The sequence below is a fragment of the Haliaeetus albicilla genome, chromosome 10 (assembly GCF_947461875.1).
Source record: "Haliaeetus albicilla chromosome 10, bHalAlb1.1, whole genome shotgun sequence".
In the NCBI taxonomy this organism is placed as follows: Eukaryota; Metazoa; Chordata; class Aves; order Accipitriformes; family Accipitridae; genus Haliaeetus; species Haliaeetus albicilla.
In genome coordinates this window covers 35,956,579-35,980,523 of record NC_091492.1, presented here as the reverse complement: position 1 = coordinate 35,980,523, position 23,945 = coordinate 35,956,579, and the positions used below count along the sequence as shown (strand labels likewise).

Sequence of the window (23,945 nt, the reverse complement as noted above, 5' to 3'; positions counted from 1 at the left end):
CCTAAATCAACATATTCCAGAAACGTCAAGAGTTCATTCCAGCTTTTCTGAAATGTGCCACTTTTGTTGGCTGAAACCAAAAAGTATATTAAGTACCTCCAAGTCAGCTGCTGAAATAGGCATTTTGGGCAAATAGCTATTCCTTTGTGGGCACAGGACAGTCCCTAGAAAGAGCCTCCTAGCACTATTATTAACATCACCCCCATATTAGTGTGGAAACTGAGGCAGAGAAAGACTTACACAGGCCCAGTGTCACCCAAGGAGTCCCCAGCAGAGGAGGGAACTGATGCAGACTTCCCAGCTCCTATTTAGTGCCTAATCTTGCCTTGCCAAATCACAGGCCCAAACCTATCATACGGCCTAATGCCACAAGCCTGATTTGGTTGATTAGCACTCAGCAGAGTTAATCAATGATATAGAGAGAACTAATTTTTAATTATCTTTCATAGCATTTTTTCAGGATGAAAACTCACCTCAGCTGTAGCTGTCTTCCACTATTTCTCAGTTGCCCCAATTCTGCAGTCAGATAGGACTGACAGCATGCATGTTTACCTGTCCACCTGGTCATTTATAGAACATTCAACAACAGAATATTGGTTCAGCTTTGAATACCAGAGAAATCTAGTTTTTCCTTTCCAAGCAAGTCCCTTAGAAAACTCAAATGTCTTGGAATAAGAGGAGTAAGTGGGGAGGAGGGCAAAAAGGGCCAAGGGCAGAAGATATCCCAGACCTTAACGTGGAGTCTCTTAACGCAATTAATTTCCATAGTCACACTCCTGTCTGTTAATACAATGAGTTCAATTGACTTGGCAAAGGTCACAGAGTATATCTGATGTTCACTTAGATTAGACCAGGACCTGACAAGATAACCACAATACATGATGAATGATTTTGGATGTCATGCAAAACTTGAACGTGTTCCTTCTTTAATTCACTTATTTTATTATGTTGCATAAACAAACGGGTTTATGCTTGGAAATACTGCAAAACCAGTTCATTAGTATATCAAACTACACAAGGTCTAAACATCTGTAACTGGCTTGATAAGCTACAGAACAGCTTCCAACCAAGACACCTAGATTCCTACAGCTGATGGCCATTGACAGCAGAAGGAAAGACAGCTGCTGACCAGGAACAAATGAACTGCATACAGTAAACCAGGAACAATATGAAAAGACCTCACATTTCCGAAACACACGGAACATGTATGAGTGCTGCTCCCATTCAAACCATCACCCCTCGGCCAACTTCAGAGAAACTTCTCCAGGCTTTCTTTCTTCCTAGCTATGCTTCAGTACCTGAAGCTTCATGCAAGTCATTACAACTTTGCTCATCATTTCTGCTGCAGCAGTCTTCATGCAAGCATTTCGTATTTTGAGGGACAAAAAGATAAAAGTAGATAGCATGCTGAAGGGACGTGAATTTTTGCCTCCAGAAGAATGTGACTTGAAAGGTTTTGTAATCCTTGCATGTATATTCAAACAAGTTTCCCAAGAACTCATGGTTTGAGGAAGGGGTTTTAAAACTATTCTGTTGCTACCTTTATTTCACTAAGCTCTACAATGCTTTTATTCCACTCTTCAAACTGGGGATCAGATTCTAGCGTGCTACATATGGGGAACAGCTGACAGCACGTGCCACAAAAGAGTTTGCAGTCCACAGGTTGCTATCCCAGGCCTTCCAAAAAACTCCTTCGACTCAGTTAACATCCCTGACTATCGCACTAAGGTGTTCGTGGCCTGAGACATACCAAGCTCTGTTGTCCCACCACCACCCTGCCCAGAGCCAAGACCAGGTGTCCCACATATGCCAAAGATTGAAAAATGGATAAATATGGACCTGTGGGGTGACTGTGGTCCAATTCTCAGTTCAGAGGCTCATTTGATCATGCTTCTGGCAAGGTACTTCAGCCTGAGGCACACATAACAGACCTGCAGCTTTGTACCCTGCTGCTGCTTTAATCCCTTTGCCCCAGGAGGGGAAGCATGGTACAGAAAGTAGGAGGGAAGGGGGAGATAGGTGCCTGTGATGGCACACAAAGAAAAGCAGATCACAGTGAACTGTTTGAATTAGAAATCACAGAAGTTATTTTGTATTCATCTACCAGAGAGAGAATTTTATATCTAGTCTACACAATATGCTAAACACTTATCAAAGAACATTTAGAGAGAGGAAAATCTCTGCATTTCATAAAAGACTGCTTTTCGTTTATTATGTTTAAAGAAAAACAAACAAACATATGAGGATAGAATGATGGAAAATTAGAAAAGAGAGCCTGAGGGATGGGGGATGAGAGGAAAAAACTCTGAACAACTTAGTAGCAGGGCTTGCTGGTTTTATGCACAGCTGAAGCCAATCCCTTGAAAAGGAGAGTTTTGACTCTTAAGTGGCCAGCACCTCTTGCAACATATTTCCTAATCAGTGAGTATTTATGGTCGATATTTTATATTTCCAATTTCCCCCTAAGGGCTCGTGAGAAAGCAGCACACCTGCCAACCTTTTCAGCTGGGCCAATAATTGCCAATTTGCTCTTTGCCTTAGTATATCACTCAATTTAGCCCTGGCTGTGCCCTGCATACATCCTCATTCATCTCTGTGCCCCCATGACAATTAGAGTGTTAGCTTCAGCTAACTAGGGCAACTATTCTACTAGGGTTGGAAGACAATTATTAGTCTATTTTCCCATCTTGTGGCAACAAAATTGAGAATCCATGACAATTACATACAGCAATTCTGCACTCTGCCGCCTGCTCCCCCTCCTTGCCCCCACCTTCCGAATATTTCAAATTATCACAGCTCTACTACCACATTCAAATTTTCCATGTTCACAGGGAGTGAGGCTTCTATTTAAATGATAATGAGGGACGATCCATTCAATTTAGTGAGGGAGAAAATCCATTAAAAAGCAGGCAGTTCTTAAGCTGATGGGTCAAGAAAAAGATAAAAACCTTTTTTTCAAGCCATTATACAAGGCTCTGTGGATTTTTGGACTGTTCAGGACATCAGAAAAGATTAGGACAATTACGGAACATGGGGAAAAACCAAAACAAAATGCCCAAGCCTTCCACTTTTACTTGGGTCAACACAACAAAATAGCAATATGGCTTATCTAGCTCTTAATTCTCTGGCAACTTCCAATTACCTCACTATGAAAGAGAGCAGAGGAAAATCCCATTTTGGAAAAAGGCTGTTGACTCTGTGTTGGTTGTAGAAGACCTGAGAGTACATGTGTAACAGGAGTGTCAGCTTTGTAGTAGATTTTAAGGGAACTTTACATTGACACTGGGAACATAAACAAGTGGCAAATTCCCACCCACTCTCCCCCACACCACACCATCTGCTGTGCAAACCTGGGCTAAAACATCTCTATTTTTCTGCTCTGAAGTTTCATCACCCCAAAGACGAGACCAGCCTCAACAAATCAAACCTCTGCAGCCAGAGGTGATTTCACTAGATCATAATAAGCATTTTTTTCCCCAATGACCCATAATAAATGGCACTCAGTGTAATGTCTGGAAAGACGCGCTATACAAGACAGACAATTGCAGTCTTACTATGAAGTTGTAGCACTCTCTCCTCACAGAAGTTTCATTGTGGCCAAGAAGCAACAAAACGCTCTGGGTTTTGTTGTGGACGGACTGATGGCTGTGACTGTGTGTGCAAGACATAATCAATCATTTGCTTCAGTTTTCTTTAGAGTGCAATTATTTCACGACAGACCAGGCCACCTCTTGACTTCATGGTCCATTAGAGACTAATGACATGCATTAATGTAAATAAAGAACAACTTGCTGGCATCCCATTGAACAAGTCACCTCAAGAAACAAATCACACGGAGGAGCTAAGCTGTTCATAATAGCGCCTTCTAAATGGAGACCGACAATGAAGCTGGAGGGAGGACTCCGGTGCTCCTAAGGTGGCAACGCTGAACGCTATAGCCGACACTTTCATACACATATTTCCCACCACACCTGCTGTGTGCTGCCGTACAGCAGCCAAACCTGCCACCTCCCGCCTCATTTACTCCATTGTTCACCCAAGTTAATGGGGAAAGAGATGGGAGGGAAAGGCAGCATGAAAATTAGTCCTGAAGGCCAAATGCACCAAGAAACAGCAGGAGAGCTACTTGGGGGAGAGCGAGAAACAAGCCCAGGTGCCTCCTGCTGCAGAGCATCCGTCTGCAAGGACAGGTGGCCACCCCAGCACAACCGTGTGCTAGAGCCTCGATTTATAACTGCTAGCCACAAGGAAAAACCATCCCTGCCTTCCCTTTATGTCCTTACTGCCCTGTGGCTTTTTAACCCTCAGTGCCACGTGTAAGGGGGTTGCATTGGTTCAGCTGCACACCACCTATTTAAACAGCACACCGGGAAATCCAGTTTCAGAACCATACAGGGACCAGGCACAGCTGGACAGAAAATCCTGCAGGAATTGACGCTCAGTAGCATGTCGTCGTCTTCTCTCCCTTTCCCTGCTCCCACTCTACAAAAAGAAAAAGTCTGCCGCCTTATTCCTTTGCACGCAAATGGGGAAAACCATCAGATTGCACCCGTGGGACTTTCTAAGACTTTCTGACAGTCACTAAATAGACTACAGAACATTTACTAGTACGCGAGGAAGCGTTATACGTAATTAAAGCTAAATTGCACTCATCAAATAATGAACGAAGAGCATTCTGTGATTCATGAACCTTACTTTTCAAACTGTTTAATTACTAATTTGAAAAATTCTCATTTGCAATGGGTCACCAGGTCATGAGAGTAGCTTCAGCAAAGCTCTGAAGTGTGCCCTGGCCTTCAGGCACTGCCCAAATATCCCCGTTGACTAAAAAAGAACGGAGTGCCTATTTCCCACTGAATTTCACTGGCTGCTGAACTAGCTTTGAAGATTTTGTAGGAATTAGGCACTCAGACTCAATTCCTGCAGGCTCAGCCTGCAACTTTGGGGGCAAAGGGAAAGGAGGAGAAAAAACTGGAAGTGCATCAGCTTAACAAGAAAAGTCTCTAAGACCACTTAACACTTTGACCTAAGCTAGTCGCTAAGTTTGAATATGTTATTCCTCTCCCGCAGCCCCACATTATGGTACATCAATGCTATCAGGTGCCCCTGCTCACATACCTGTCAAGAGTAGCCAAGGAGAGGGGAAGGAGAGAATTGCATAAATATATGTATATATAAAATTATGATCATTATTGACTAGTAACACGGTCAAAGACGCCCCGCAGCAAGGGGATGTGTCCAAAGCCCCACCCCCCCCCCCGCCGACTTTCCCCACTGTGGCACGTGGGCTCACAATCCTGGAAGCAGATCACAGGACACGTTATTTTTCTCTTCCTCCCACTGCGTCGGCTGTTTACAGCGCCCCATTCGCACTCTAAACATGTAGAGAGAATTTTCCCCCGTCACATTTCCCTGTCAGAGCTGTCAAGCTGAATCCCGCTTTAATCTGCCAAAAGCACTTTTCTGCTGACATTTTTAATAAATACTTTCAGCTTTTAAACACATTTGTGGGAGCCATTTTTTCCCCTTTTTCTCCCTTTTCCTCCTGTAGAATGGGCTCTGAAAGCCTTAATAGCAAATACATTACACTTATCAAAGGCTTCCCCCCCCTTCCTTTTGCATCCTGAAGCGGAGGTAGTGTTTTCAATTTTAAAGCTAAATTAACTGTCCAATTGAATTTAGCTGGTGTGAGCCGTTTTCTGTGACAGGTTTTAGTTATGAAGCATATTTTACATTAATAGAACTCAACATGAAAACCACTCGCTCTGGGATTTCTGTGGCTTGCCATTGAAATGGCAAATTTAATATTTCAGACATGCTTGTGCCAGCGTTTGATTATTGTTCTTCATTTAAATCTCTCCTAACGGGAAAGGTCCTAATTAGTAAAAAATCATGTTTTAATGAAGGCAAAATGCTAATTGCTAACACAAAAAGCCTTCATATAAAATTATCCCAGCACTGCCATTGATTTCTTGGTGACTCAAAAGCCCATTTGTGTGTTTACACACTAAGGCACCGTTTGCTTTTGTTTTATCATAACATTTCACTCAACGTACCATCGAATTTCCTGAGAGAAAGACAGCTTTCCCCCAAAAACCTTTCATATCTTGGAGGCAGGAAGCATAAAATTAGATGAACTGACTTTGCACCCAAACTACGTGATTATATGCAGTAGCTAAACCCAAAGATACTGTAAAAAGCTTTTTAACACAACTTCTTTGAGAAAACAAAACAAAACATAGAGCCATTTTTCCCCGAGGAATAACAATTCCATTTTGTTTTCCCATCTCTGATCTTTCGCTTATCATATTATTTGCACCATGATTATAGTGTTTGCAAGGCAGCTCAACCACTTATGCCATAACACTCAATCATGACATAAAAAAAAGTTATTACACAGTGACCTCTGGATGCCAACATTTGTTCAGCAAGATTTATGAAAAGCCATGTCAGCAGCGGGAATTGCAGCAATGAAGCGATGCTTTCTCCTGAATGGTACTTACATCACTGAGACGGTCCCTTGAGCTGCTCCGCTGAGAGCTTGTGGCCTCCCTGATGCTGTCTTCCTCGCTATTTCTGCCACTTCTGCTTGTAGGGACCTTCATCTAGAGGGAGAAGAAGGAGGGGGAAAAAGGAGATTTTCAAGCACTGCTCTGCCACCTGTTCCCGAGGTTGCCGACAGCGGTTTAGTCAACGTTTCACTCCTACACCCACGGCACCGTGGAGAGGATGCTTTTGAACACGCGGGGCTTCTCTGAAGTTGTGCTTGACCATGTGTGTGCATGTTCCCTTTCACTAACATGCGAGGGAAGGGGTGCTTTTAGCACTCCTGGAAGCAGGCACGGCTGTGCCGAAGTCCTAGGGCCTGACAGGAGAGGGTAAGCGGACAGACAAACCCCCTTCGCTCTTTGCTACCAGCAAACCTCAGCTGTGACGCTGGCGTTTCAGTATTGCTGCTTGCTGCCGGGCCACCGCTGACCCAATGGCCAGGTCTCCGGTTCCTAGTCCGGAGATGTGCCTTGGGGCCACCCCCCCATGACTGCACTGAAAGGTTGGTACCGGCATGACGGCCAGGTGCCTAAATACCAGGTGCGCAAATACTGGGAGGAATACTGGCCTGAAACAACTTGCTTGAGATAATGCACAAAATTTGAAGTAGAGCATGATTAACTCTTACAGCCAAGGCTGGTTCTCTAACCACTAAATCATCCTTCTTCCTTCACTTGAAGTTATGCTTGTGTTTGTACATAAGTGAGAGTCACCAATGTTTGAAATGACAGCAACTTTCTGCTTACATCTGCAAAGAGTTTTACAGGGGGAGGAGAAGGATAGGATAGATATGTCATTCACAGCTTCATTCCTGGGCTCATTTACTAACAAATTATTCTGCTAATTCCCTTGTGAAATATTGGGTGGAAAGAAGTGTTTAATTTATTAATAGGTTCTAGTCATATCAGTTTGGTTCCATTTAAATTACACTATTTAAAATGTCGGCTTGTACAAATTGGTACTTTTAATGGCAATAAAATCCCCTTGTTTCTTTCTGTCCTATTTCATTGCAGTCTCAGTAGCTAGCAGGGTTTGCTCACGGTGCTCTCATGTAACCCCGGCGCGTTCAAGCAGCCCTGCCGCTGCGGCACAAGGAACCACGCTCGGTGGGCACGCTGCCACAACGCAGGCACTGCAACCTGAGCCCTGGGAGCACACTGATCACTGCACTCCCATGGATGTTTGATATCGCTGCCAGCTAAGTGCCCCACAGTCTATTAATATTTTAATACAATATTCAGGATACTATACCGAGAACGAGCTCTTGTACTCATCCAGCCTGGAGTGCACAGCCCCGTACAGGCTTGTATAGTAGAAGACAGGGAAACCATCATGCTCGTGTTCAAGCAACAGTAAATTTCTGATTAAAGTCCTTACTCTGCATGCCTTTCTGCCACCTTACACCTCATCAATAACACTTTCTTTCTCAGGATAAGACTTTTAGACCTAGCCACATCGAAGTGTCAGAAATACAAATTTGCTCACGGCCACCTCATCACACAACCACTGCTCTCGGCATCAGTGTCCTGCCTCAGCCACTGTAAACCACCTTTCCAAAGTGTTGCCCACCTGCAAACTTTTATCAAGACTGATTTTTCATCTTCGCTACTACATCAAAATGTTCAAACAACACAGCAACGAGAGGTAATCCCTGCTGGGATCTGCTAGAAGCATTTCCAACCAACAGTGAGCCTGCATTCGCAACTACCAGCATCAAGTATAAAGGCAGGAAATAATCCACTTGAAATTCATCATGTTGAATCCACGTTGTCTGTTTCCTTAATAAAAAAGCCAACAGCATCAAGCACAGATATCTAACTATACCATACCAATACTGTGGCCATTATCCATTAAATTTTTAATCCCACATGTAATTAATTAAATTTGACAAGATTTTTTTTCTAAGTACATAAAATGATTGTCATTCACTTACTTTATTCTTTTTTAGGTCTTTATTAACCAATTATTATTTCAGCTATCCCATTATCTTGCCTAGGATTGATGCCAAGCCAATTGAACAAATGGTAATACCCCATTAATTACAGCCTTTTGAAAACACTGGCACACTAGCTTTCTTCCATCATCTGAATCTTCTTACACTTACTCAAAACCCAACTCTACTGGTTCCCAGCCATCAGCCAGCTCTTCTGAAACTTTTGGATGTGAAGTATCTGACCTGCCAATTTCAAAGCTTCCAGATACAGCATGTGCTTTGTTTCTCCCTGAAATAGGAACCACTTAACTAGTACAGTACAGAATTACAATTTCCCTAAATACAGTACAGAAATACCCATTGAATTCTACAGCTTTCTGATTTCTGATCCATAACCCTAGCACTCCCACCTAGGAACACATCAAAGCCTGTCAAAATTATTACACTTTTGACCTACGCAACTCCTAGACAGCTGCAAATTGAAGGAAAAATAAATTCCACCATTCCAAATCCTTTCAGCTTCCCAAGTGCAAATGTTCACTAGAATTATTCAAAGGACTAACCTGCCAGCTGTTTAAAGTTAGCACAGACTCACCCAACCTGTTACCAGACTCCAACCTTTTGCTGTTTTTCTTGAGTTACACTCAGCTCCCAACACCACCTGTTTCTTTTCTCCAAATTTCATTAAAGGAAAACTACACCTACACCCACGGTAACAAATTGAGACAATTTGACCTGACAAGGTCTTGCACGGGCAAGCAAATTAGAAGCATCACTGCTGCCATTAACCTTTCCAAGTAAATATCAATTATTAAACTTGCTGCACTACCTCTGTCCCCAGTTTGCTGCTGTGAATTAAGAGGGTCATCAGCCTTTTTGACAGATCTTGTTCATTTACACCTGCTGCCTGCCAGCAGGGGAGCCCGCACACCCGCAGCCAGAGTGCTGAGCCAAGCTGCCTTAATTCATCAGTAATTACCCTAATGAGCCACATGCAGGACCCAACTAGGAGGACAAGTTGTTCTGCTAAATGGATGCATTGGTTTCACGGGCACTCTCTGCAGACCTGGGTATTAGCAAACTGGTCAAAAGCTTCTTTCCCAAAGTTGCTTCTGGCTTGGCTGCTTGATTTCTAGTGATTTTCTCTAGGTGTTTTCGCTTGAGTTGCAGAAATTCCTCCTGAACATGTTCCCTGATTGAGCTTTACTATAAAGCTAGCATTCCTCTCCCTTTGAAAAGATTACTACCTTTTTAGAGCCTGCAAAGGCTCTGCGGGCCAGAGGCGAGGCGGGCTCCCAGCCCAGGGACGTCACGACCGCCTTGGCACGGCACAGACCCAAACATGCAACTCCTCAAATTCGTATGCAAAACACACTATGTCCTCTTGTACAACACGTTGCCAGAGACTTACGCAGACATTAGAGCAACACCAGCCACCGTTATTAAATACCTCGGGTACAGGAGCCAAATAACCCATCTAAATGTAGGCTTGAGAAGGGGAGGGCCGTCTGAGAGAAGCTGCCTTGCCACTTGGATAAAGCCACCCTACCAACGTTATGGAAAAGCATTAAAATCACTAACAGGCTGTGTTTAGGAATGAGCCCCCTCTCCAGCTTGTTGACTTTGCCTGTCTGAAAGTACCCACGCAGCCCACTGCTATTTTCTGCTTTGACAGCAGCAAAGGCCCTTCTCCAGGCCCTGCCAGACGGTGTTTTCCAGTCAGCATAACAGAGCCGAAACAGAAACTGGGGAAACAGCAGGTAGAAGCATATGCGGGCCAAATTGGAGTATGTTTGATCGCATTGTCTTTAGGTCTGCTCAAAATATTTTAGGAGTCATCCGAGAAGCAAAAAGTCTCAAAATAACCCCAATGCCCAAAGCTCAGCAAGAGAGAGTCTTGGAAAGGTGCTGCCTCGTCTCTTGAGGTTTCGGGGGGTGGGAGGGAATTTTTTCTTGAACACAGGTTGACTACTGTGTCACTTCAGGACAGCTAAGCTGGAACAATATAAAAAGGCACGAGGGGACAACTGAAGTTATTTGGCAATTTCTCTCTTCCAAAGGCCAAATCCTGTCCTCATCCAAATCCTAAGTCAGCAAGATGTTCACGTCAGTATGTATTCACTGAAACATTAAACAGGTGTCGAAGTTTTACTCCAGCAGAGCCTATTTCATCACTGAAGTTAACAGAATTCTCCAAAAGCATTCATGAAACCCAAGGCTGCTTAAAAAGCCAGACCAACACAGCCTCCTGCAAGATAAATAACACACCTGAAAACACCACACGCCACAGAGAAAAGCTCGTGGGAGGTAATCCCAGCTATCCGCAATAGCTACGGTTCAGTTTTGACCAGAAACTACAGATTTGCGTTTGAGAACATGAAAGACACCGTTTCCAGCTCCGTGGGAGCAGGCCAGCGTTGCAGACCGCGCTGGCTTGGCAGGGAATGACCAGGGGCAAAGTACAGCGGGTTTGTGAGGCCTTGATCAATTTGCATGCTGCAGGTGCTTGCGGACAGTCCCAAGGCAGGTTCGGAGCCAAGAATTATGAACCTTGCACTGTTGGACATCATGTAACATGATTAAATATCATAACTCATTCCGGTAATATCTCTAGCTCTCATTAAAGCCCAGTTCTGCTATCCTGGACTGCTGCTGCCTTTTCATCTCTCCCATCCAACCTCCCCCTCCCTATTTCGTCTTATGGGGCGGGGGTGGAGGAATATATGAATGGGCAGAGCGGGTCTTGCTTCCCTAAAAGGGCTTTTTCATTACCACTACCCTGGCTCTCAGCCCCTGCTTTTTAATCATAATAGATCAGCCTGCTCTCCATTTACTTAGGCTTTTCCGATGTCAGAGGAAAGCACATTTTTATTTGGCGCACCTATTTTCAAATCACAGGCACGCTGCCCCTGCTCATTATTAATAAATACACTTCGATTTATCACAGGCTCCGTTTGAGTGCCACGGGGAGCCTGGGGCAAAAGGAGACAAATTCTTTTCTTAAGTTGTTCTGAAAGGTGCTGGGCTTCCCGACCCTCACCCCCATTAACCCAGCACAGCTAGTGCGCTCCTACTGGGAGCTCCACGGCTTGCGCAGCGGCAAACTCGGACTGATCTTGTGCCATCTCAATATATTTGTTCATTATCTTGCGCACACACAGAAGCATTTGGAAATGTACTCGGGGCACAGGCCAAATTGAATCATCTGCCTTCATTTTCCACACGATCTGAAGCTACAGCTGCTACAACAGGCTGTGGGATTTTTATTTTCCTTCCTTAACAGTTTTTTTTCTCGCTCTTAAAGTCACAGCAGTCTGATTTTAAACCTCTTGCCATTGCTTGGGTTTGTGTCTGCTTTTTACAAAACGGGTCTTGCATACACACACGGTGGGAAAAGAAATTCCCAGCAACCTCCCTCCGTGCTGCTCTGAAGGCAAGACAGAAAGCAGCGCCCTTGGGGAGAGACATAATTAAAATATTCATCTCAGAGATGCCTGCTCTGGTGGCTCAGATGGGTCTATTAATCCACTAATCCCCTCACATCCACCAGTGGACAAGCACCGGCAGGAGCGGTACCCACCTACTTTGTGCTACACTTGGGAGCAAGGAACGGTCCCACGAAAACAAAGCAGCCCTCCCTGATCTGGGCAGAGCGCTCCACGCAGCACTGAGCCAAGTTGCCTCCTTTCAGGAGCACATTAATTTTTTGAGAAAAAAGTTTAATTCCTTTTTAGATCTCTGGAAGATCAACTTTCATTGGTCTTGAGAGCAAGGACAGACCAAACACAACCTTCAGATTTAGATTTTATTGACTTCATGGCAAATCTAGTTTGGCAGAAGCTACTTGGAGATAAGTAGGTACAGCGGAGAGGCATCCAAGTCCCAGAGTTTAGGTCCAAGCTTTCAGATCACCAGAGATAGGGATGAATCCACCTTATCATGCTCATCTATCTAAACTAATGCTGCTGAAAGCCACTTTACATCTCATCAGTGTGTAATGACTTTATCATCTGTTCTGCCAAAGGATTCAACTCTTTCTATAGGGTCAGTCTAAGGAAGAAAAATTTTCTGCATATAACATTTCATGCTAACAAAGATTATGATTCCCCACTGCTACAAGAATTGTTAAGAGCAACTGTTCCAAAAACTTATCAAAACTAATTGTATGGCCTGTCCCCTTCCCAACAAACATGAAAATGACACTTAAACAACATTTTGGGACTAACATATGCTTGCATTTTATTATCAACTCCCGGATAAACTCGTGTTTCTCTTGGTAGACTATCAGCAGTAGCAGCTTTCTGCAGTAGGAGACAGTAAACTGCCTTAATAAATACAAATGGACAATTTAATTAAAGTTTATTGGAGACTTGGAAAAAGTACTATTTGTGGATGAAACAGTCTGTTAAGGGATTGCACTCAAGGCTAGTTCAGTGTATTTTAAGCAGGCAACAATAAGTGGCAGTGAAACATACTGCACAGAGCTCTACCCCAATGATTAAAGAGCACACCGAAATTATAAACGTCTGTTTTCCAGAAGGGGGGAAAAAAACCAGTCACCCAGTTGCCTCTGGTTTTAATGCTTGAAACAAAACAAACCATTTGGCTTTAAAAATGTACTTCTTTAAACCTGAAAAGACCCATGTATCAAAACAAGGTGGAATCAGCTAAATACATTACTTCTGACTTGTTTCCTTGAAAATCCAGCCTTAATGCATTCTAACAAAATTTATCTATCCCAAGCATACCTCATAATGAGATCAACTGGGAAAAATATCAGGCTTGTTTGTATATTTTATACTTGCTCTAACTTGGCAGTTTGGAGATTATGTATTCCCCAGATCCCTCCTTAAATCGTTTCACACGCTGCAATTTGATTTTCTTTGCTTGCCCTTTTCCACAATTTTTTTGATACATTTTATTGAGTTCTGGCTCAGAGGGAAACGTTCCCTTTGAATTAAGGGTGCAATCATTTTTTTTCCTCTAAATAAGGACATATGGCGTAGAAAGCAATGTTATGGTCTGAGGATTTTATGATTGAAGTAGGACTCATTTTAAAAAATGACAGTAGCATCAGGTTAGATTAGAGTAGTTTTTCTAATTGGGTGGTGCTGCTGTGGATGTTGTGATCGGCTATCTTGGCTATAACTCATTTTAAATATGACATGTCCGTTTTTACTTCCTGTGATGAAGAAGAAAACAGCAGCAGTGTTATGACACTGAAGGAAATTTGTCCTTTTTTTTTTTTTTTTAACATTCATTCAGAAAGTTACATGATGTTTAGAAGATTAGCATTTATACATTTAACTGGCATGCAGACTTCTGGTTTCTAATCCTGGCTTACCTGCTTCCTCTGGATAAGTTACTTAACTTGTATTGCAGTTGAGCATTCTATAACACGGTGGTTAATTTTTACCTCTCTCTGGGATGCAGAGAGGTTGAATTAATGTTAGCAAAGGATTTCTGTGCTTAGAGGCTGTCAGAGTCAGCTGCTACAGGAAGGCAAGTACAACAACTTACTTTAATAAAAAGTATTATTAGTGAAAAATCTAACTACTCAAAAGCTATCGTTAGTTTCTCAGCTACTTGAGCAACATTAACTACTCATTAATAACCTGACTTTGCATCATAATGCTTGAACTAGACATGAATATCACCTTCTGTTTTTAAAAACAAATGAAAATCAACCTCATTTGGTGCAGTCAATTGCCTTTGCAGTTTCTGGAAGAATTGTTATATGGTGCTCTGATTAGCCAGAGTAACATCCTATAACTAGCTTAGCTTTAGCTCCCTAAGAGACACCTCTCCAGGTCTGGTGCCACACCCAACTAGAGAGAAACTACGTTTGATCTCACGATTTTTGAGAGGTGCAGCCAAAAGAGTGGGCCAGTGCCTTTGGGGACTGGAGAAGCCTTTTTCACTAGTCCCCAGCACAGAAAGGCTGTAAGGAGGAGTGGGGTTGGCTTTTCTGCAGCTCAGCCGATGCGCTGGAACCGCCGCAAAGATTTTTCACAGCTTCTGGGCTGGCAGGTGGCCTCGGCTGTGGAGCAGAGCCGGCACCACTTCCCCACGATGGCCTACGCTCTCAGGATCGGGAGGCTTGCTGAGATGCAAGAGCTAATGCTTATTTTGGAAAAGAGCTGGTGCTTAAGCAGGCAAAACTGCTCGATTTTACAGCTGCCATCAGGCCTGCATAGCAAACTGCACTCTGCCTGCCCCCAGCCGTACTTGGCAGATGGTAGGAGACAGCTGGGAAAATCTGGGTTCGACATACGTCAATGATAAACTGTGTCAGTGTAGACCTGCTTAGGTTACAGTTAGCTAGCGTGTGTGCAGGAGTGAGACTTTGACTGGTGAAGGGTAAATAGCATTCCTAACCAATTTAGCTAAAACCTGCCTTCCACAACAGGGTACACAGACGGCACCTACGAGCCCTTGGGGCCCTCTGGAGAGGCAGGCAAGGCGATAAAGGGGTAATGTATTGGGTTTGCGTGGCAAGGTTTTGCTAGCGGGGAAGCTACAGGGGTGACTTCTGAGAGAAGCTGCTAGAAGCTTCCCCGATGTCCAGGAGAGCCAGTGCCAGCCAGCTCCAAGACGGACCCGCCGCTGGCCAAGGCCGAGCCCATCAGCGACAGTGGTAGCGCCTCTGGGAGAACAGAGTTAAGAGGGGGGAAAAAAAAGCTGCCCAACAGCAGTTGCAGCAGGAGAGAGGAGTGAGAATATGTAAGAGAACCAGCTCTGCAGACCCCCAGGTCAGTGCAGAAGGAGGGGAGGAGGTGCTCCAGGCACTGGAGCAGAGATTCCCCTGCAGCCCATGGGGAAGACCATGGTGAGGCAGGCTGTCCCCCTGCAGCCCAGGGAGGTCCACGGTGGAGCAGATCTCCACCTGCAGCCCGGGGAGGACCCCACGCCAGAGCAGGGGGATGCCCGAAGGAGGCTGTGACCCCGTGGGAAGCCTGCACTGGAGCAGGCTCCTGGCAGGACCTGTGGCCCCGTGGAGAGAGGAGCCCACGCTGGAGCAGGTTTTCTGGCAGGACTTGTGACCCCACGGGGGGCCCACGCTGGAGCAGTCTGTGCCTGAAGGACTGCAGCCCATAGGAAGGACTCACATCGGAGAAGTTCGTGGAGAACTGTCTCCCGTGGAAGGGATCCCATGCTGGTGCAGGGGAAGAGTGTGAGGAGTCCTGCCCCTGGGGAGGAAGGAGCAGCAGAAACAACGTGTGATGAACTGACCCCAACCCCCATTCCCCATCCCCCTGCACTACTCGGGGGGAGGAGGAGGTAGAGAATTCGGGAGTAAAGCACGGGAAGAAGGGGGGAGGGGGGAGAAGGTGTTTTAAGATTTGTGTTTATTTTCTCATTATCCTACTCTGACATAACAGTAATTGGTAAATGACCTCTCCCTGTCCTTATCTGGACCCACGAGTCTTTCTTTATATTTTCTCTCCCTTGTCCAGCTGAGGAGGGCGAGTGACAGAGTGGCTTTGGTGGGTACCTGGTGTCCAGCCAGCATCAACGCACCACACGAGTTTTGCAGTTTTGAGATTCATGGGCTACAGCACAAAACCAGCATGACACATAACAAAACAGTGCCACCACCAGCGACCATTTATCAGGTCCTGTTGCAAAGGCAAACTATAAGCAATTGCCAGAGAAAAAAGTCAGGACTCCCTGCATTCCCTCAGTGAAGAAAACCCTGAGAAATCACATACTTACTGGGGCACCTTAGTCTGTGTTTATAAACAAATGAAGGCATCTGTAGGCACAAAAAAAAAAAAAAGACACACACTACTTGGTGACTGAAGAGAAGCAGCCTGTAAAGCTGAGAAATGACAATGAAACTGTAGCTGCACAAGGGACAGACATAATCACCACCAGCGAAAAAGCAGCACCTAATAATTACTGCACCAGCTGTAATGCTCAGGCAGAATCGGATGCCCTAACTACACTTTAATTTAGTGACAAGTCTAAAGGAATAGCATCCAATAAATACTCCACGAGAGAGCCGAAAGCCTCTGAGCAAGTCACAAAATAAGATTTGTAGCTTCAAGTTTCACATTAAGGTGATTCAGACCTGTGATTCTCAGTTATAAAATGCCATCCAATATGCATCAAATGAGAAGTTGTTTTTACACATTTTTTTGGTGATGGGAAAGAAATGGATACACTAAAGATCAGCTCAGGACTCTTACAACAGATGCATCAAGTGTTACCAACACCTGTACAGCTGACCATATCAAAAGGATCACTGTAAGGGAAGTAACTCCGAGCAGGACAGAGGTATGATTGACTAAGCATCCATTTAGCAAGGAGAGAGCTGTGTTCAGCTGGAGCCAATGGACTAAATCAGGCTGAGTTTACACAACGCTTTTAAACACCATGTAGGAGGCAATCAGAATTGACAGCTTTAACATTGCTGCCATCTATGCATACAGACACCGTCTATTAACGGCTAATATCAACAGCTGTGACGTTCAAAGCAAAAGTAGATTTAATATACATATTAAATTGTCCAAAGCTGCAGGAGATATTTGAAAATACATTAGGAAATTCAACCAAAAAAAAAATCTCTCTGTATACTATGGTATTTCTCTTCTAGGAATATTACCCACCAGAAGCAAGGGTTTTGAATTAAAGACAAAGGGTGATGATAACCTTTTAAAGTGATATTAGTAAGAGAGGATCCCAAAACACAAGGTAAACATATTACTAATGATGTCAGACAGGCAAAACATTCAGTGCAGTTCTGCTTTATCCTTGGGAAGAAAACAGACTAATTCCTCAGTCTCTGATAACAAAAGGAAGATACTAGACAACATTTGCTAAGAACAAAGTCCAGACCTGTTGCACAAGCCCTAGAATAGGAGATCATGTGCACACAGATGTTTTAATAGATCTTGGAATAGGCACTGAGAAGAGAAAACTGAAAAAAGACAAGTATTGGAGAAATATTTCAAAGGACCAGCCAGGACTGGCTGGGCAGCTATAGGCACATTGCCATGATACCAGGCTTGAACAGAAAAAAGAAGAAAAAAAAACCCCAGTACTGCATTCAATTGACTGGATTAAACTGTTTCAGTCAACAAGGTTTTCTGGAAAATTACTCTTCTTGAATAAACTCGGTTTCACTTCTTTCATAAGTTCGGCTGAAAAGAGAACTGGATAAATGTGATACATTTAGGATTCTTGATGCACTCACATTGCAAGACATTCTGGTAAAAATTAGTGCTATAGAAATAAAACATATTTTAAGCAGGGAACATATCGGCTAAGTTCTCAAAAAGTAGTGTCAATAAATAATCATTAATGTTTGCTACAGAAGGTAAAAGGATTTTCAATAGTTCCATCAATATCTGAGAAAAATATTATCAAAGCCACTGCAGATAAAATTAATAGATGCCAACAATACCTGTTTAGAAATAAATAAGGAAGAGGAAGGGAAGGCAGTTTTAGGCAGCAGCTTGGATTCCTTGAAAAACACACCTCATTAGAAAAAACATATCCCAAAGCAGAGCTGCGCTACGATTATGAGGAATGAAGGCAGCTGCCTGCAGCTACTATAGAGGAGAGACTAGGCTGCTGAAGAGAGCTGCTCGGGAAAAGCTGGGAGGGTCACAGTGGACAAGCACCTCCATATGATCTTCCAGCATAATGCTACAACCAAAGGGAACTAACCCGATCCCTGAGCAAGGGAAGAGAGGCCACTTTCTCTTGGATACAGCATTGACAGGGATGATTTAGGAAGGCTGGCTTGGTCTACAGCCTCCCCATTAAGATAGCAAAGCAAAGCTCTTCTGAACTGACAACCCATGGCAGCTACAGTCTAACCTATGGTACAAACTTGGATAGTTGTTCTGAATTGTTCCAGGTCCTTCTTATGTGGACCACAGAGATCAATCAAACTGCCATTAGAAAAAGCAGAACTTGCCAGCAACTATCCAGGTCTGATGCACCGCCGATCTCTCCTTACTTAGAGCTGGGAACAAAAGTTACCATCGTGATGCTGATCAACAGTGAAGGAGGATTTTGTAATGGCAGCCTGCAAACCCTGTGTCCGTAGTTCAAGGCAGGGACAAAAGCTTCCACATTCTCACTCAACAATTCACTCAAACCCTCCAAGTGTCCCATGTGAAAAACCCATGCTTAGTACAGTAGGGTTTCAAATTCATTACTAGGACTCTGAGGCACCACAATAACACAATTAAAACACCAGCAGATGTGTGTCATATAATACATGTTAAAAAAAGAAACGACATACTGCGTGCAGATACAACAACAATTTGCTGTTCAAATTAATTCAGGAATCAGTACCATCCCTATAAACCCAATATATAAAACATATGCTACTGTAGGCATGCATAAATTGCATGCAATTTTTTCCAGATAAAGCCACATGTGCAACTAATAAACTAAAGTGAAAAAAGAAAAGAAACAAAGTAAATAAATAAATACAAAGGCTGCCCAGGGAATGATGAATTTTGCAGAAACTGCTGTCAAAGATCACAGTGCTGAACAGACAGAGCCACAGCCGTGAGCTTGTACCCTACCCTCAGCAGTATGGTCACACCCTGGCCTCAGTTCATCTGAACAGGGAACTCACATGTAGCAGAAACGAACGCCGAAGAGAGACACAACCAGGTTTTTTACCCAGCACCGGCATAAAGTTAAGATACAGTGGCATTGTTTAAATCGCAGGAGAAGGCAAACAGTCTTCCACATACACAGGATCAGGCCTAATATTGCATGTTTTCAGCCATTCCACAAACCAGCCCACAATCACGTCCCTCTTATATCTGAAGATCCTGTAAAACCTCGGAGCAAGGCTCCAGCGTAGCAGCAGCTGGGGGAAAAGGTGGCATTAAAGGCAAGAGAACCACCACTTCAGTGCAGAAGGCACTGACGGATGGTTGGCACGAGCTGTGGTATGATGCAAATTTAGCAAAGCAGAGACAACGCCCACGCACACCACCATGAATATTTTTATTCCAACTTCTACCTTGTTCTAGTCAGACCTACAATTTGCTTTTATTGCTAACTCAAACTCCACCAAGCCCCTACCTGCACTCTGTCTAGACTCCCTGGGACCTGTCCTTTCCCTGGCAGAGGTCTTCGTCCCCCAGCCAACTGTCCCTCGTCACCCACAGGCAATGGAAAGCTAACCACAGCTCAGCGGAAAGCTAACCACAGCTCCTTCAGTTAAGTCCCAACGAGAACCAGAGCCATTTTCTTCAGGCCCACTGCACTAGCAGATGAACCAAGCCACCCTGGCAAAAATCAGAGCAAACCTTACACCTCTGCAGGTCTGGAAAGCAGGCTCCTGGCTCTGCACTCGAAGCAGAGGCAATCTGAAACATCATTGCTGTCTGGTTGTGATCACCCGCTGTGATCAGTCAAGACATTAGTGTTGTCAAGGAAACTTTCAGTAAGGCCATGAGATCCTACACTACCACTGCAAGTTTTTGATTTGAGAAAACAGTGTTATAACTACCAGAGCAAGCACAGCCAGCTCCACAAAGAAACACAGAACCAATTTCCTCTAAATGCCCAGGGGACATCCTGTTTGCTGTTTGACATCCTGAAGAAAACAAAAATCTAAGAATAATTACAGCCAAAGCAACTAAGGTGAAGCCCTTTGGTAATTTTCAGCCCTGAATAACTAAAAAGGGGTGACAATTATTTTAGCTAATGATCACTGAACTTTGAGATTAACATTCACAGCTGAGGAACAGGAAGCAGCTCTTTAGAAGGCAGCACTGCTGTTAGGCTAAGCCCAGAGCTCTGCGAAATAGCTGCTTGACACTTGCTATCATCAAGGGACACAGTGCATTACCCAAAGATGCAAGGAAGTAAAGAATGCACAGAAAGCTCAGTAAAGATGGACTGGGACCATAGGGTTAGGGTTAGGGGTTAGGGTTAGGGGTTAGGGACACAGTGCATTACCCAAAGATGCAAGGAAGTAAAGAACGCACAGAAAGCTCAGTAAAGATGGACTGGGAGCCTGCCCTGCCTTCTTCCTACATGACACAGACTACATCAATTTCTGGCGGAGGAAAGTGCTTCTTGTTGGCCTATACTGTACTCTCACGATACGCAGCACAAGAGCGGCTTGGCGCTAACTGTATATTCCCTACAACCGTAGTTTTTAAAATTTCTCAGACACAAAAGGACTGGCTGAAACACTGTAGCTTTGAGCGAAAAACAGGATCTGGATTTCATACTGTGTTTTCTGTCATGACAGAGAAGCTAACTCAAGTGTCCTTGTTCTGAGTGCTCTTCCTGACTTATATGCCTCCAAAATCCAACCCCAAACTGTTTGGCTCACATTATTCTTCTTGTGATGGTTACAGACAAAAAAACAGAAGGAAAAAAACCCCCACACTAGCAGACCCTGCTGAAGATTAATCCTCTCCCTGCAGCTGGAAGGCCGTGATCCTCCAAATGCGTAAACTGCATCCTGACACAGCTGAAAGGGCAAACTGCAGAAGTAACCGTGAGACAGGTACACCATCTACTGAAGGTTATCCTGCCGGTCGGAATTGCTCCCTGTGAGGGGAGACATCCTCTCCTCACTGATTCTGGAGGGCAAAGCTGCGCTGCTGCCTTTCAGAAAGGAGTCAGGCTGTGCTTGGGGATGAGCTGGGTTCAGAGGAGGGGAAACCCGCCTAAGACAGGCCCAGCGATTGCCAGCCATTGCGCCTGCATCGTTTCACAGAGGGCATAAAGGCTTATCAAGCACCAAAATAAAAAAGTCCACTAGTTTAACTAAAATCCTGATTTGAAGCTGATTTAAACTGCTGTAAATGGTGTATAGCATGCCTAACAAGCTTTAAGCCAAACCTTAGTTTTGTTCAGGCTAAGTTATGAATCAAACTTGAACTGGAACAAGCAGCTTTTAAAGCAAAATTAAAGTAACAGCCCAGTTAACTTATTGGAAGGACTGCTGCAGTCCTTCCCATAAGAATGGTCTTAGCTGCAGGAAATGCTTATCTTCCTTGTCACATTTGGTGCAGAAAAGTATTTTAAACAGTAATAAGCATCTGTTTTCTCTACTTGTTCACTGGGAAAGTCTGGAGTTATACAAACAGCACCTTAGAGGATAATGCAGTAATAGCAAGATGCACTTATTAATGATCCTACTAATATTTCCTGAGAGCATCTCCAAATACTCTGCAAATACCCATCAAGTTTAAACAGTAAGGATGCACAGTGGGTAGTATTGTCCCTTCTCAGACGGAATGAAAAGATCAGATGACTTTGGGAACGTCAAGCAATGGACCTGGGATAAGTCTAGGACTACAACTATAGAGAAAATTGGATGGCTAAAAGCACTGCAGCTTTTAATAGCAACCATCTTGCATCTCAACCACAAGATCATTCTCCCTTGATGATGTGTAAGTAAATATTTCTCAGAAAGTATAACGTTAACAGAGTAGAGCTTGCTGAGAAAGCAAAAAAAAAAAAAAAAATTGCTGTTTTCTTGGATACTGCGTGGAAACCCCACACCTCCACAGGAAATATTTTAGTACAAAGAGGCACAGAGATACAGTGTGAAATAATGAAGCCATCAGATAGGAAGGTTTTGTGAACAAGGGGTGAAGGAACATGCCTTTGCTACTGGGAAGATATGATGGGATTCAGGACCGCTCTTGATACATGGGACAGTGAGGTTTTACTTTGGGCAGAAAGACCTGTGTCTGAATGCTGCCCAAAGGCAGGAGGCTTTGAACTACCTTGGATACAGATTTGGGAAATGACTGAGGTCTGTCACACCACGGGATCTTTACAAGCAGCAGTGGGGCCCAGGACTGCTATAACCAGGGGCGACAAAACTGAAAGCTCAATCCAGAGACTAAAGCTCAGCAAAAGGACTTCTCTGAACTGTAGCTCTTTCTGTAAGAGCAAGCGTGGGAGAAGGAACAAAGCCCAAAATAAAAAAAATTCACCAGGGCAGAACTATGGGTAGAACTAGATAACGAGGTAATTATTCAGACCTTTAATGTTCCCTTGTTGCTACCTGTGAATGAGCAGCAAGAGGACACTAGAAGTCCTCAAGTGGGAATGGCAAAAGCCTCTAAAACTATGATGCAAAAATTAAACATGTCTCCTAGAGATGTAAAACTGGTCTCACATGGAGCTTTTCTGCTAATAGTTGCCTCAGTTGACATGCAAGTTCTGTTTAACAGTACATGTCTAGATACCATTGCACTATAAATATTCTTGCTCCAAACACTTAGCCTTACTGCTATTCACAATGTACCTGACAGTTTCCTATTTAAAACAATATTACCGCTAAAGGAAACCATTAACAGAGGGCTAAAGGAAACAATCCTACTCACTGAACCAACACTGTTGTCTCGGCAGAACAAAGCAATTAACATCTGAGTTCACAGGAAAATATATTAGCACAACAGATGCATGTGCATGTATTTTGGCCCTTTGGTAAAATGCACTGTTTTCGGGCCAGATGTTTCTGCTCATGCCAAAGAAGAATCCAGCTGCATCAAGCTGTGAATATTTCTTCTGATCTGTCAAAATCTGCTATGAACTAGAAGAGAAAAAAACAGAACTGAAGTTTGAAATAGAAGTCTGTTTTCCACTGGGGATTTTACCACCATCTGTATTTTAAAAGCTTTAGTACAACTTGACAGAGTCTGAAAAAGTTTGCAACACAATAGGTAAAGCACGCTGAAATACCATTCAAGTAAGGTTTCTGGTAGAGTTGAAACATATGGTAAAAGACTAGTTTTGTGCACATTTTTTCCCCTTAAAAATCACTTTATACTTATTAGTTGGATTTACAACATGTTTAAACTGTACAGCCTTTTTTGTAATGTGCTGCCATTATGAGCAGAACTCTCATTATTAAGATGATAGAGCAATATTGAATTACTGGCCAAACAAGGTCCTTTTTCAAAAACACCAGAGGTGACTCTCTTTCTCACGGTTTCTAAAACCAGGTGTTTTTTTTTTCTTTCATTAATAGAATTACTATGGATTTGCACTGATGCAAGAGTAAAATTATATCCCTTTCCTGAAACCACAAAAAAAGGAGCCAAAATGGAAACAGAAGAGTTAAGCATAAAACATGAAAGCATCTCATAGCAAGGTAAGTTCACAAACTATGCCACATTTGTCAACATTTGGTATTGTCCTTCCTAAAAAACCATCCACCTAGCAGGACCAGCATATGCTCCCACCTCACAGCCCACCTGTGGAAAAGCCCATAACTCATCTCACAGAAACCTCTGCTGTTTTACCCCCGAAACCCAGCTCCTTCTGCCCACGGCAAAATGCAGCGGCAGGAGCTGGATAAAAACAGTGACTTGCTTGAATAAGTGGCTGCACCATTACTTTCTGGTGAGTCCTAAATCTGAGATTTTTCTGAAGTGCCTCAGGTACCTTGACTCCTGAAGGCATCAAGAGTCCTATCTCTCATGTTCTACCTCAAATTTCAGCCTTAAAA

General features: G+C 43.6%; 1 protein-coding gene across 18 annotated transcripts in view; it reads right to left on the bottom strand.

Moving 5' to 3' along the window:
* The window catches only part of FBRSL1 (fibrosin like 1), a 558,190-nt gene that overhangs the window by 303,250 nt on the left and 230,995 nt on the right, over positions 1 to 23,945 (bottom strand). For all 18 annotated transcript variants that reach the window (XM_069794958.1, XM_069794967.1, XM_069794969.1 and 15 more), the window contains exon 3: positions 6,504 to 6,605. In XM_069794958.1, the coding sequence (XP_069651059.1) occupies positions 6,504 to 6,605 (102 nt within the window). The remainder of the gene's footprint in view (positions 1 to 6,503; positions 6,606 to 23,945) is intronic.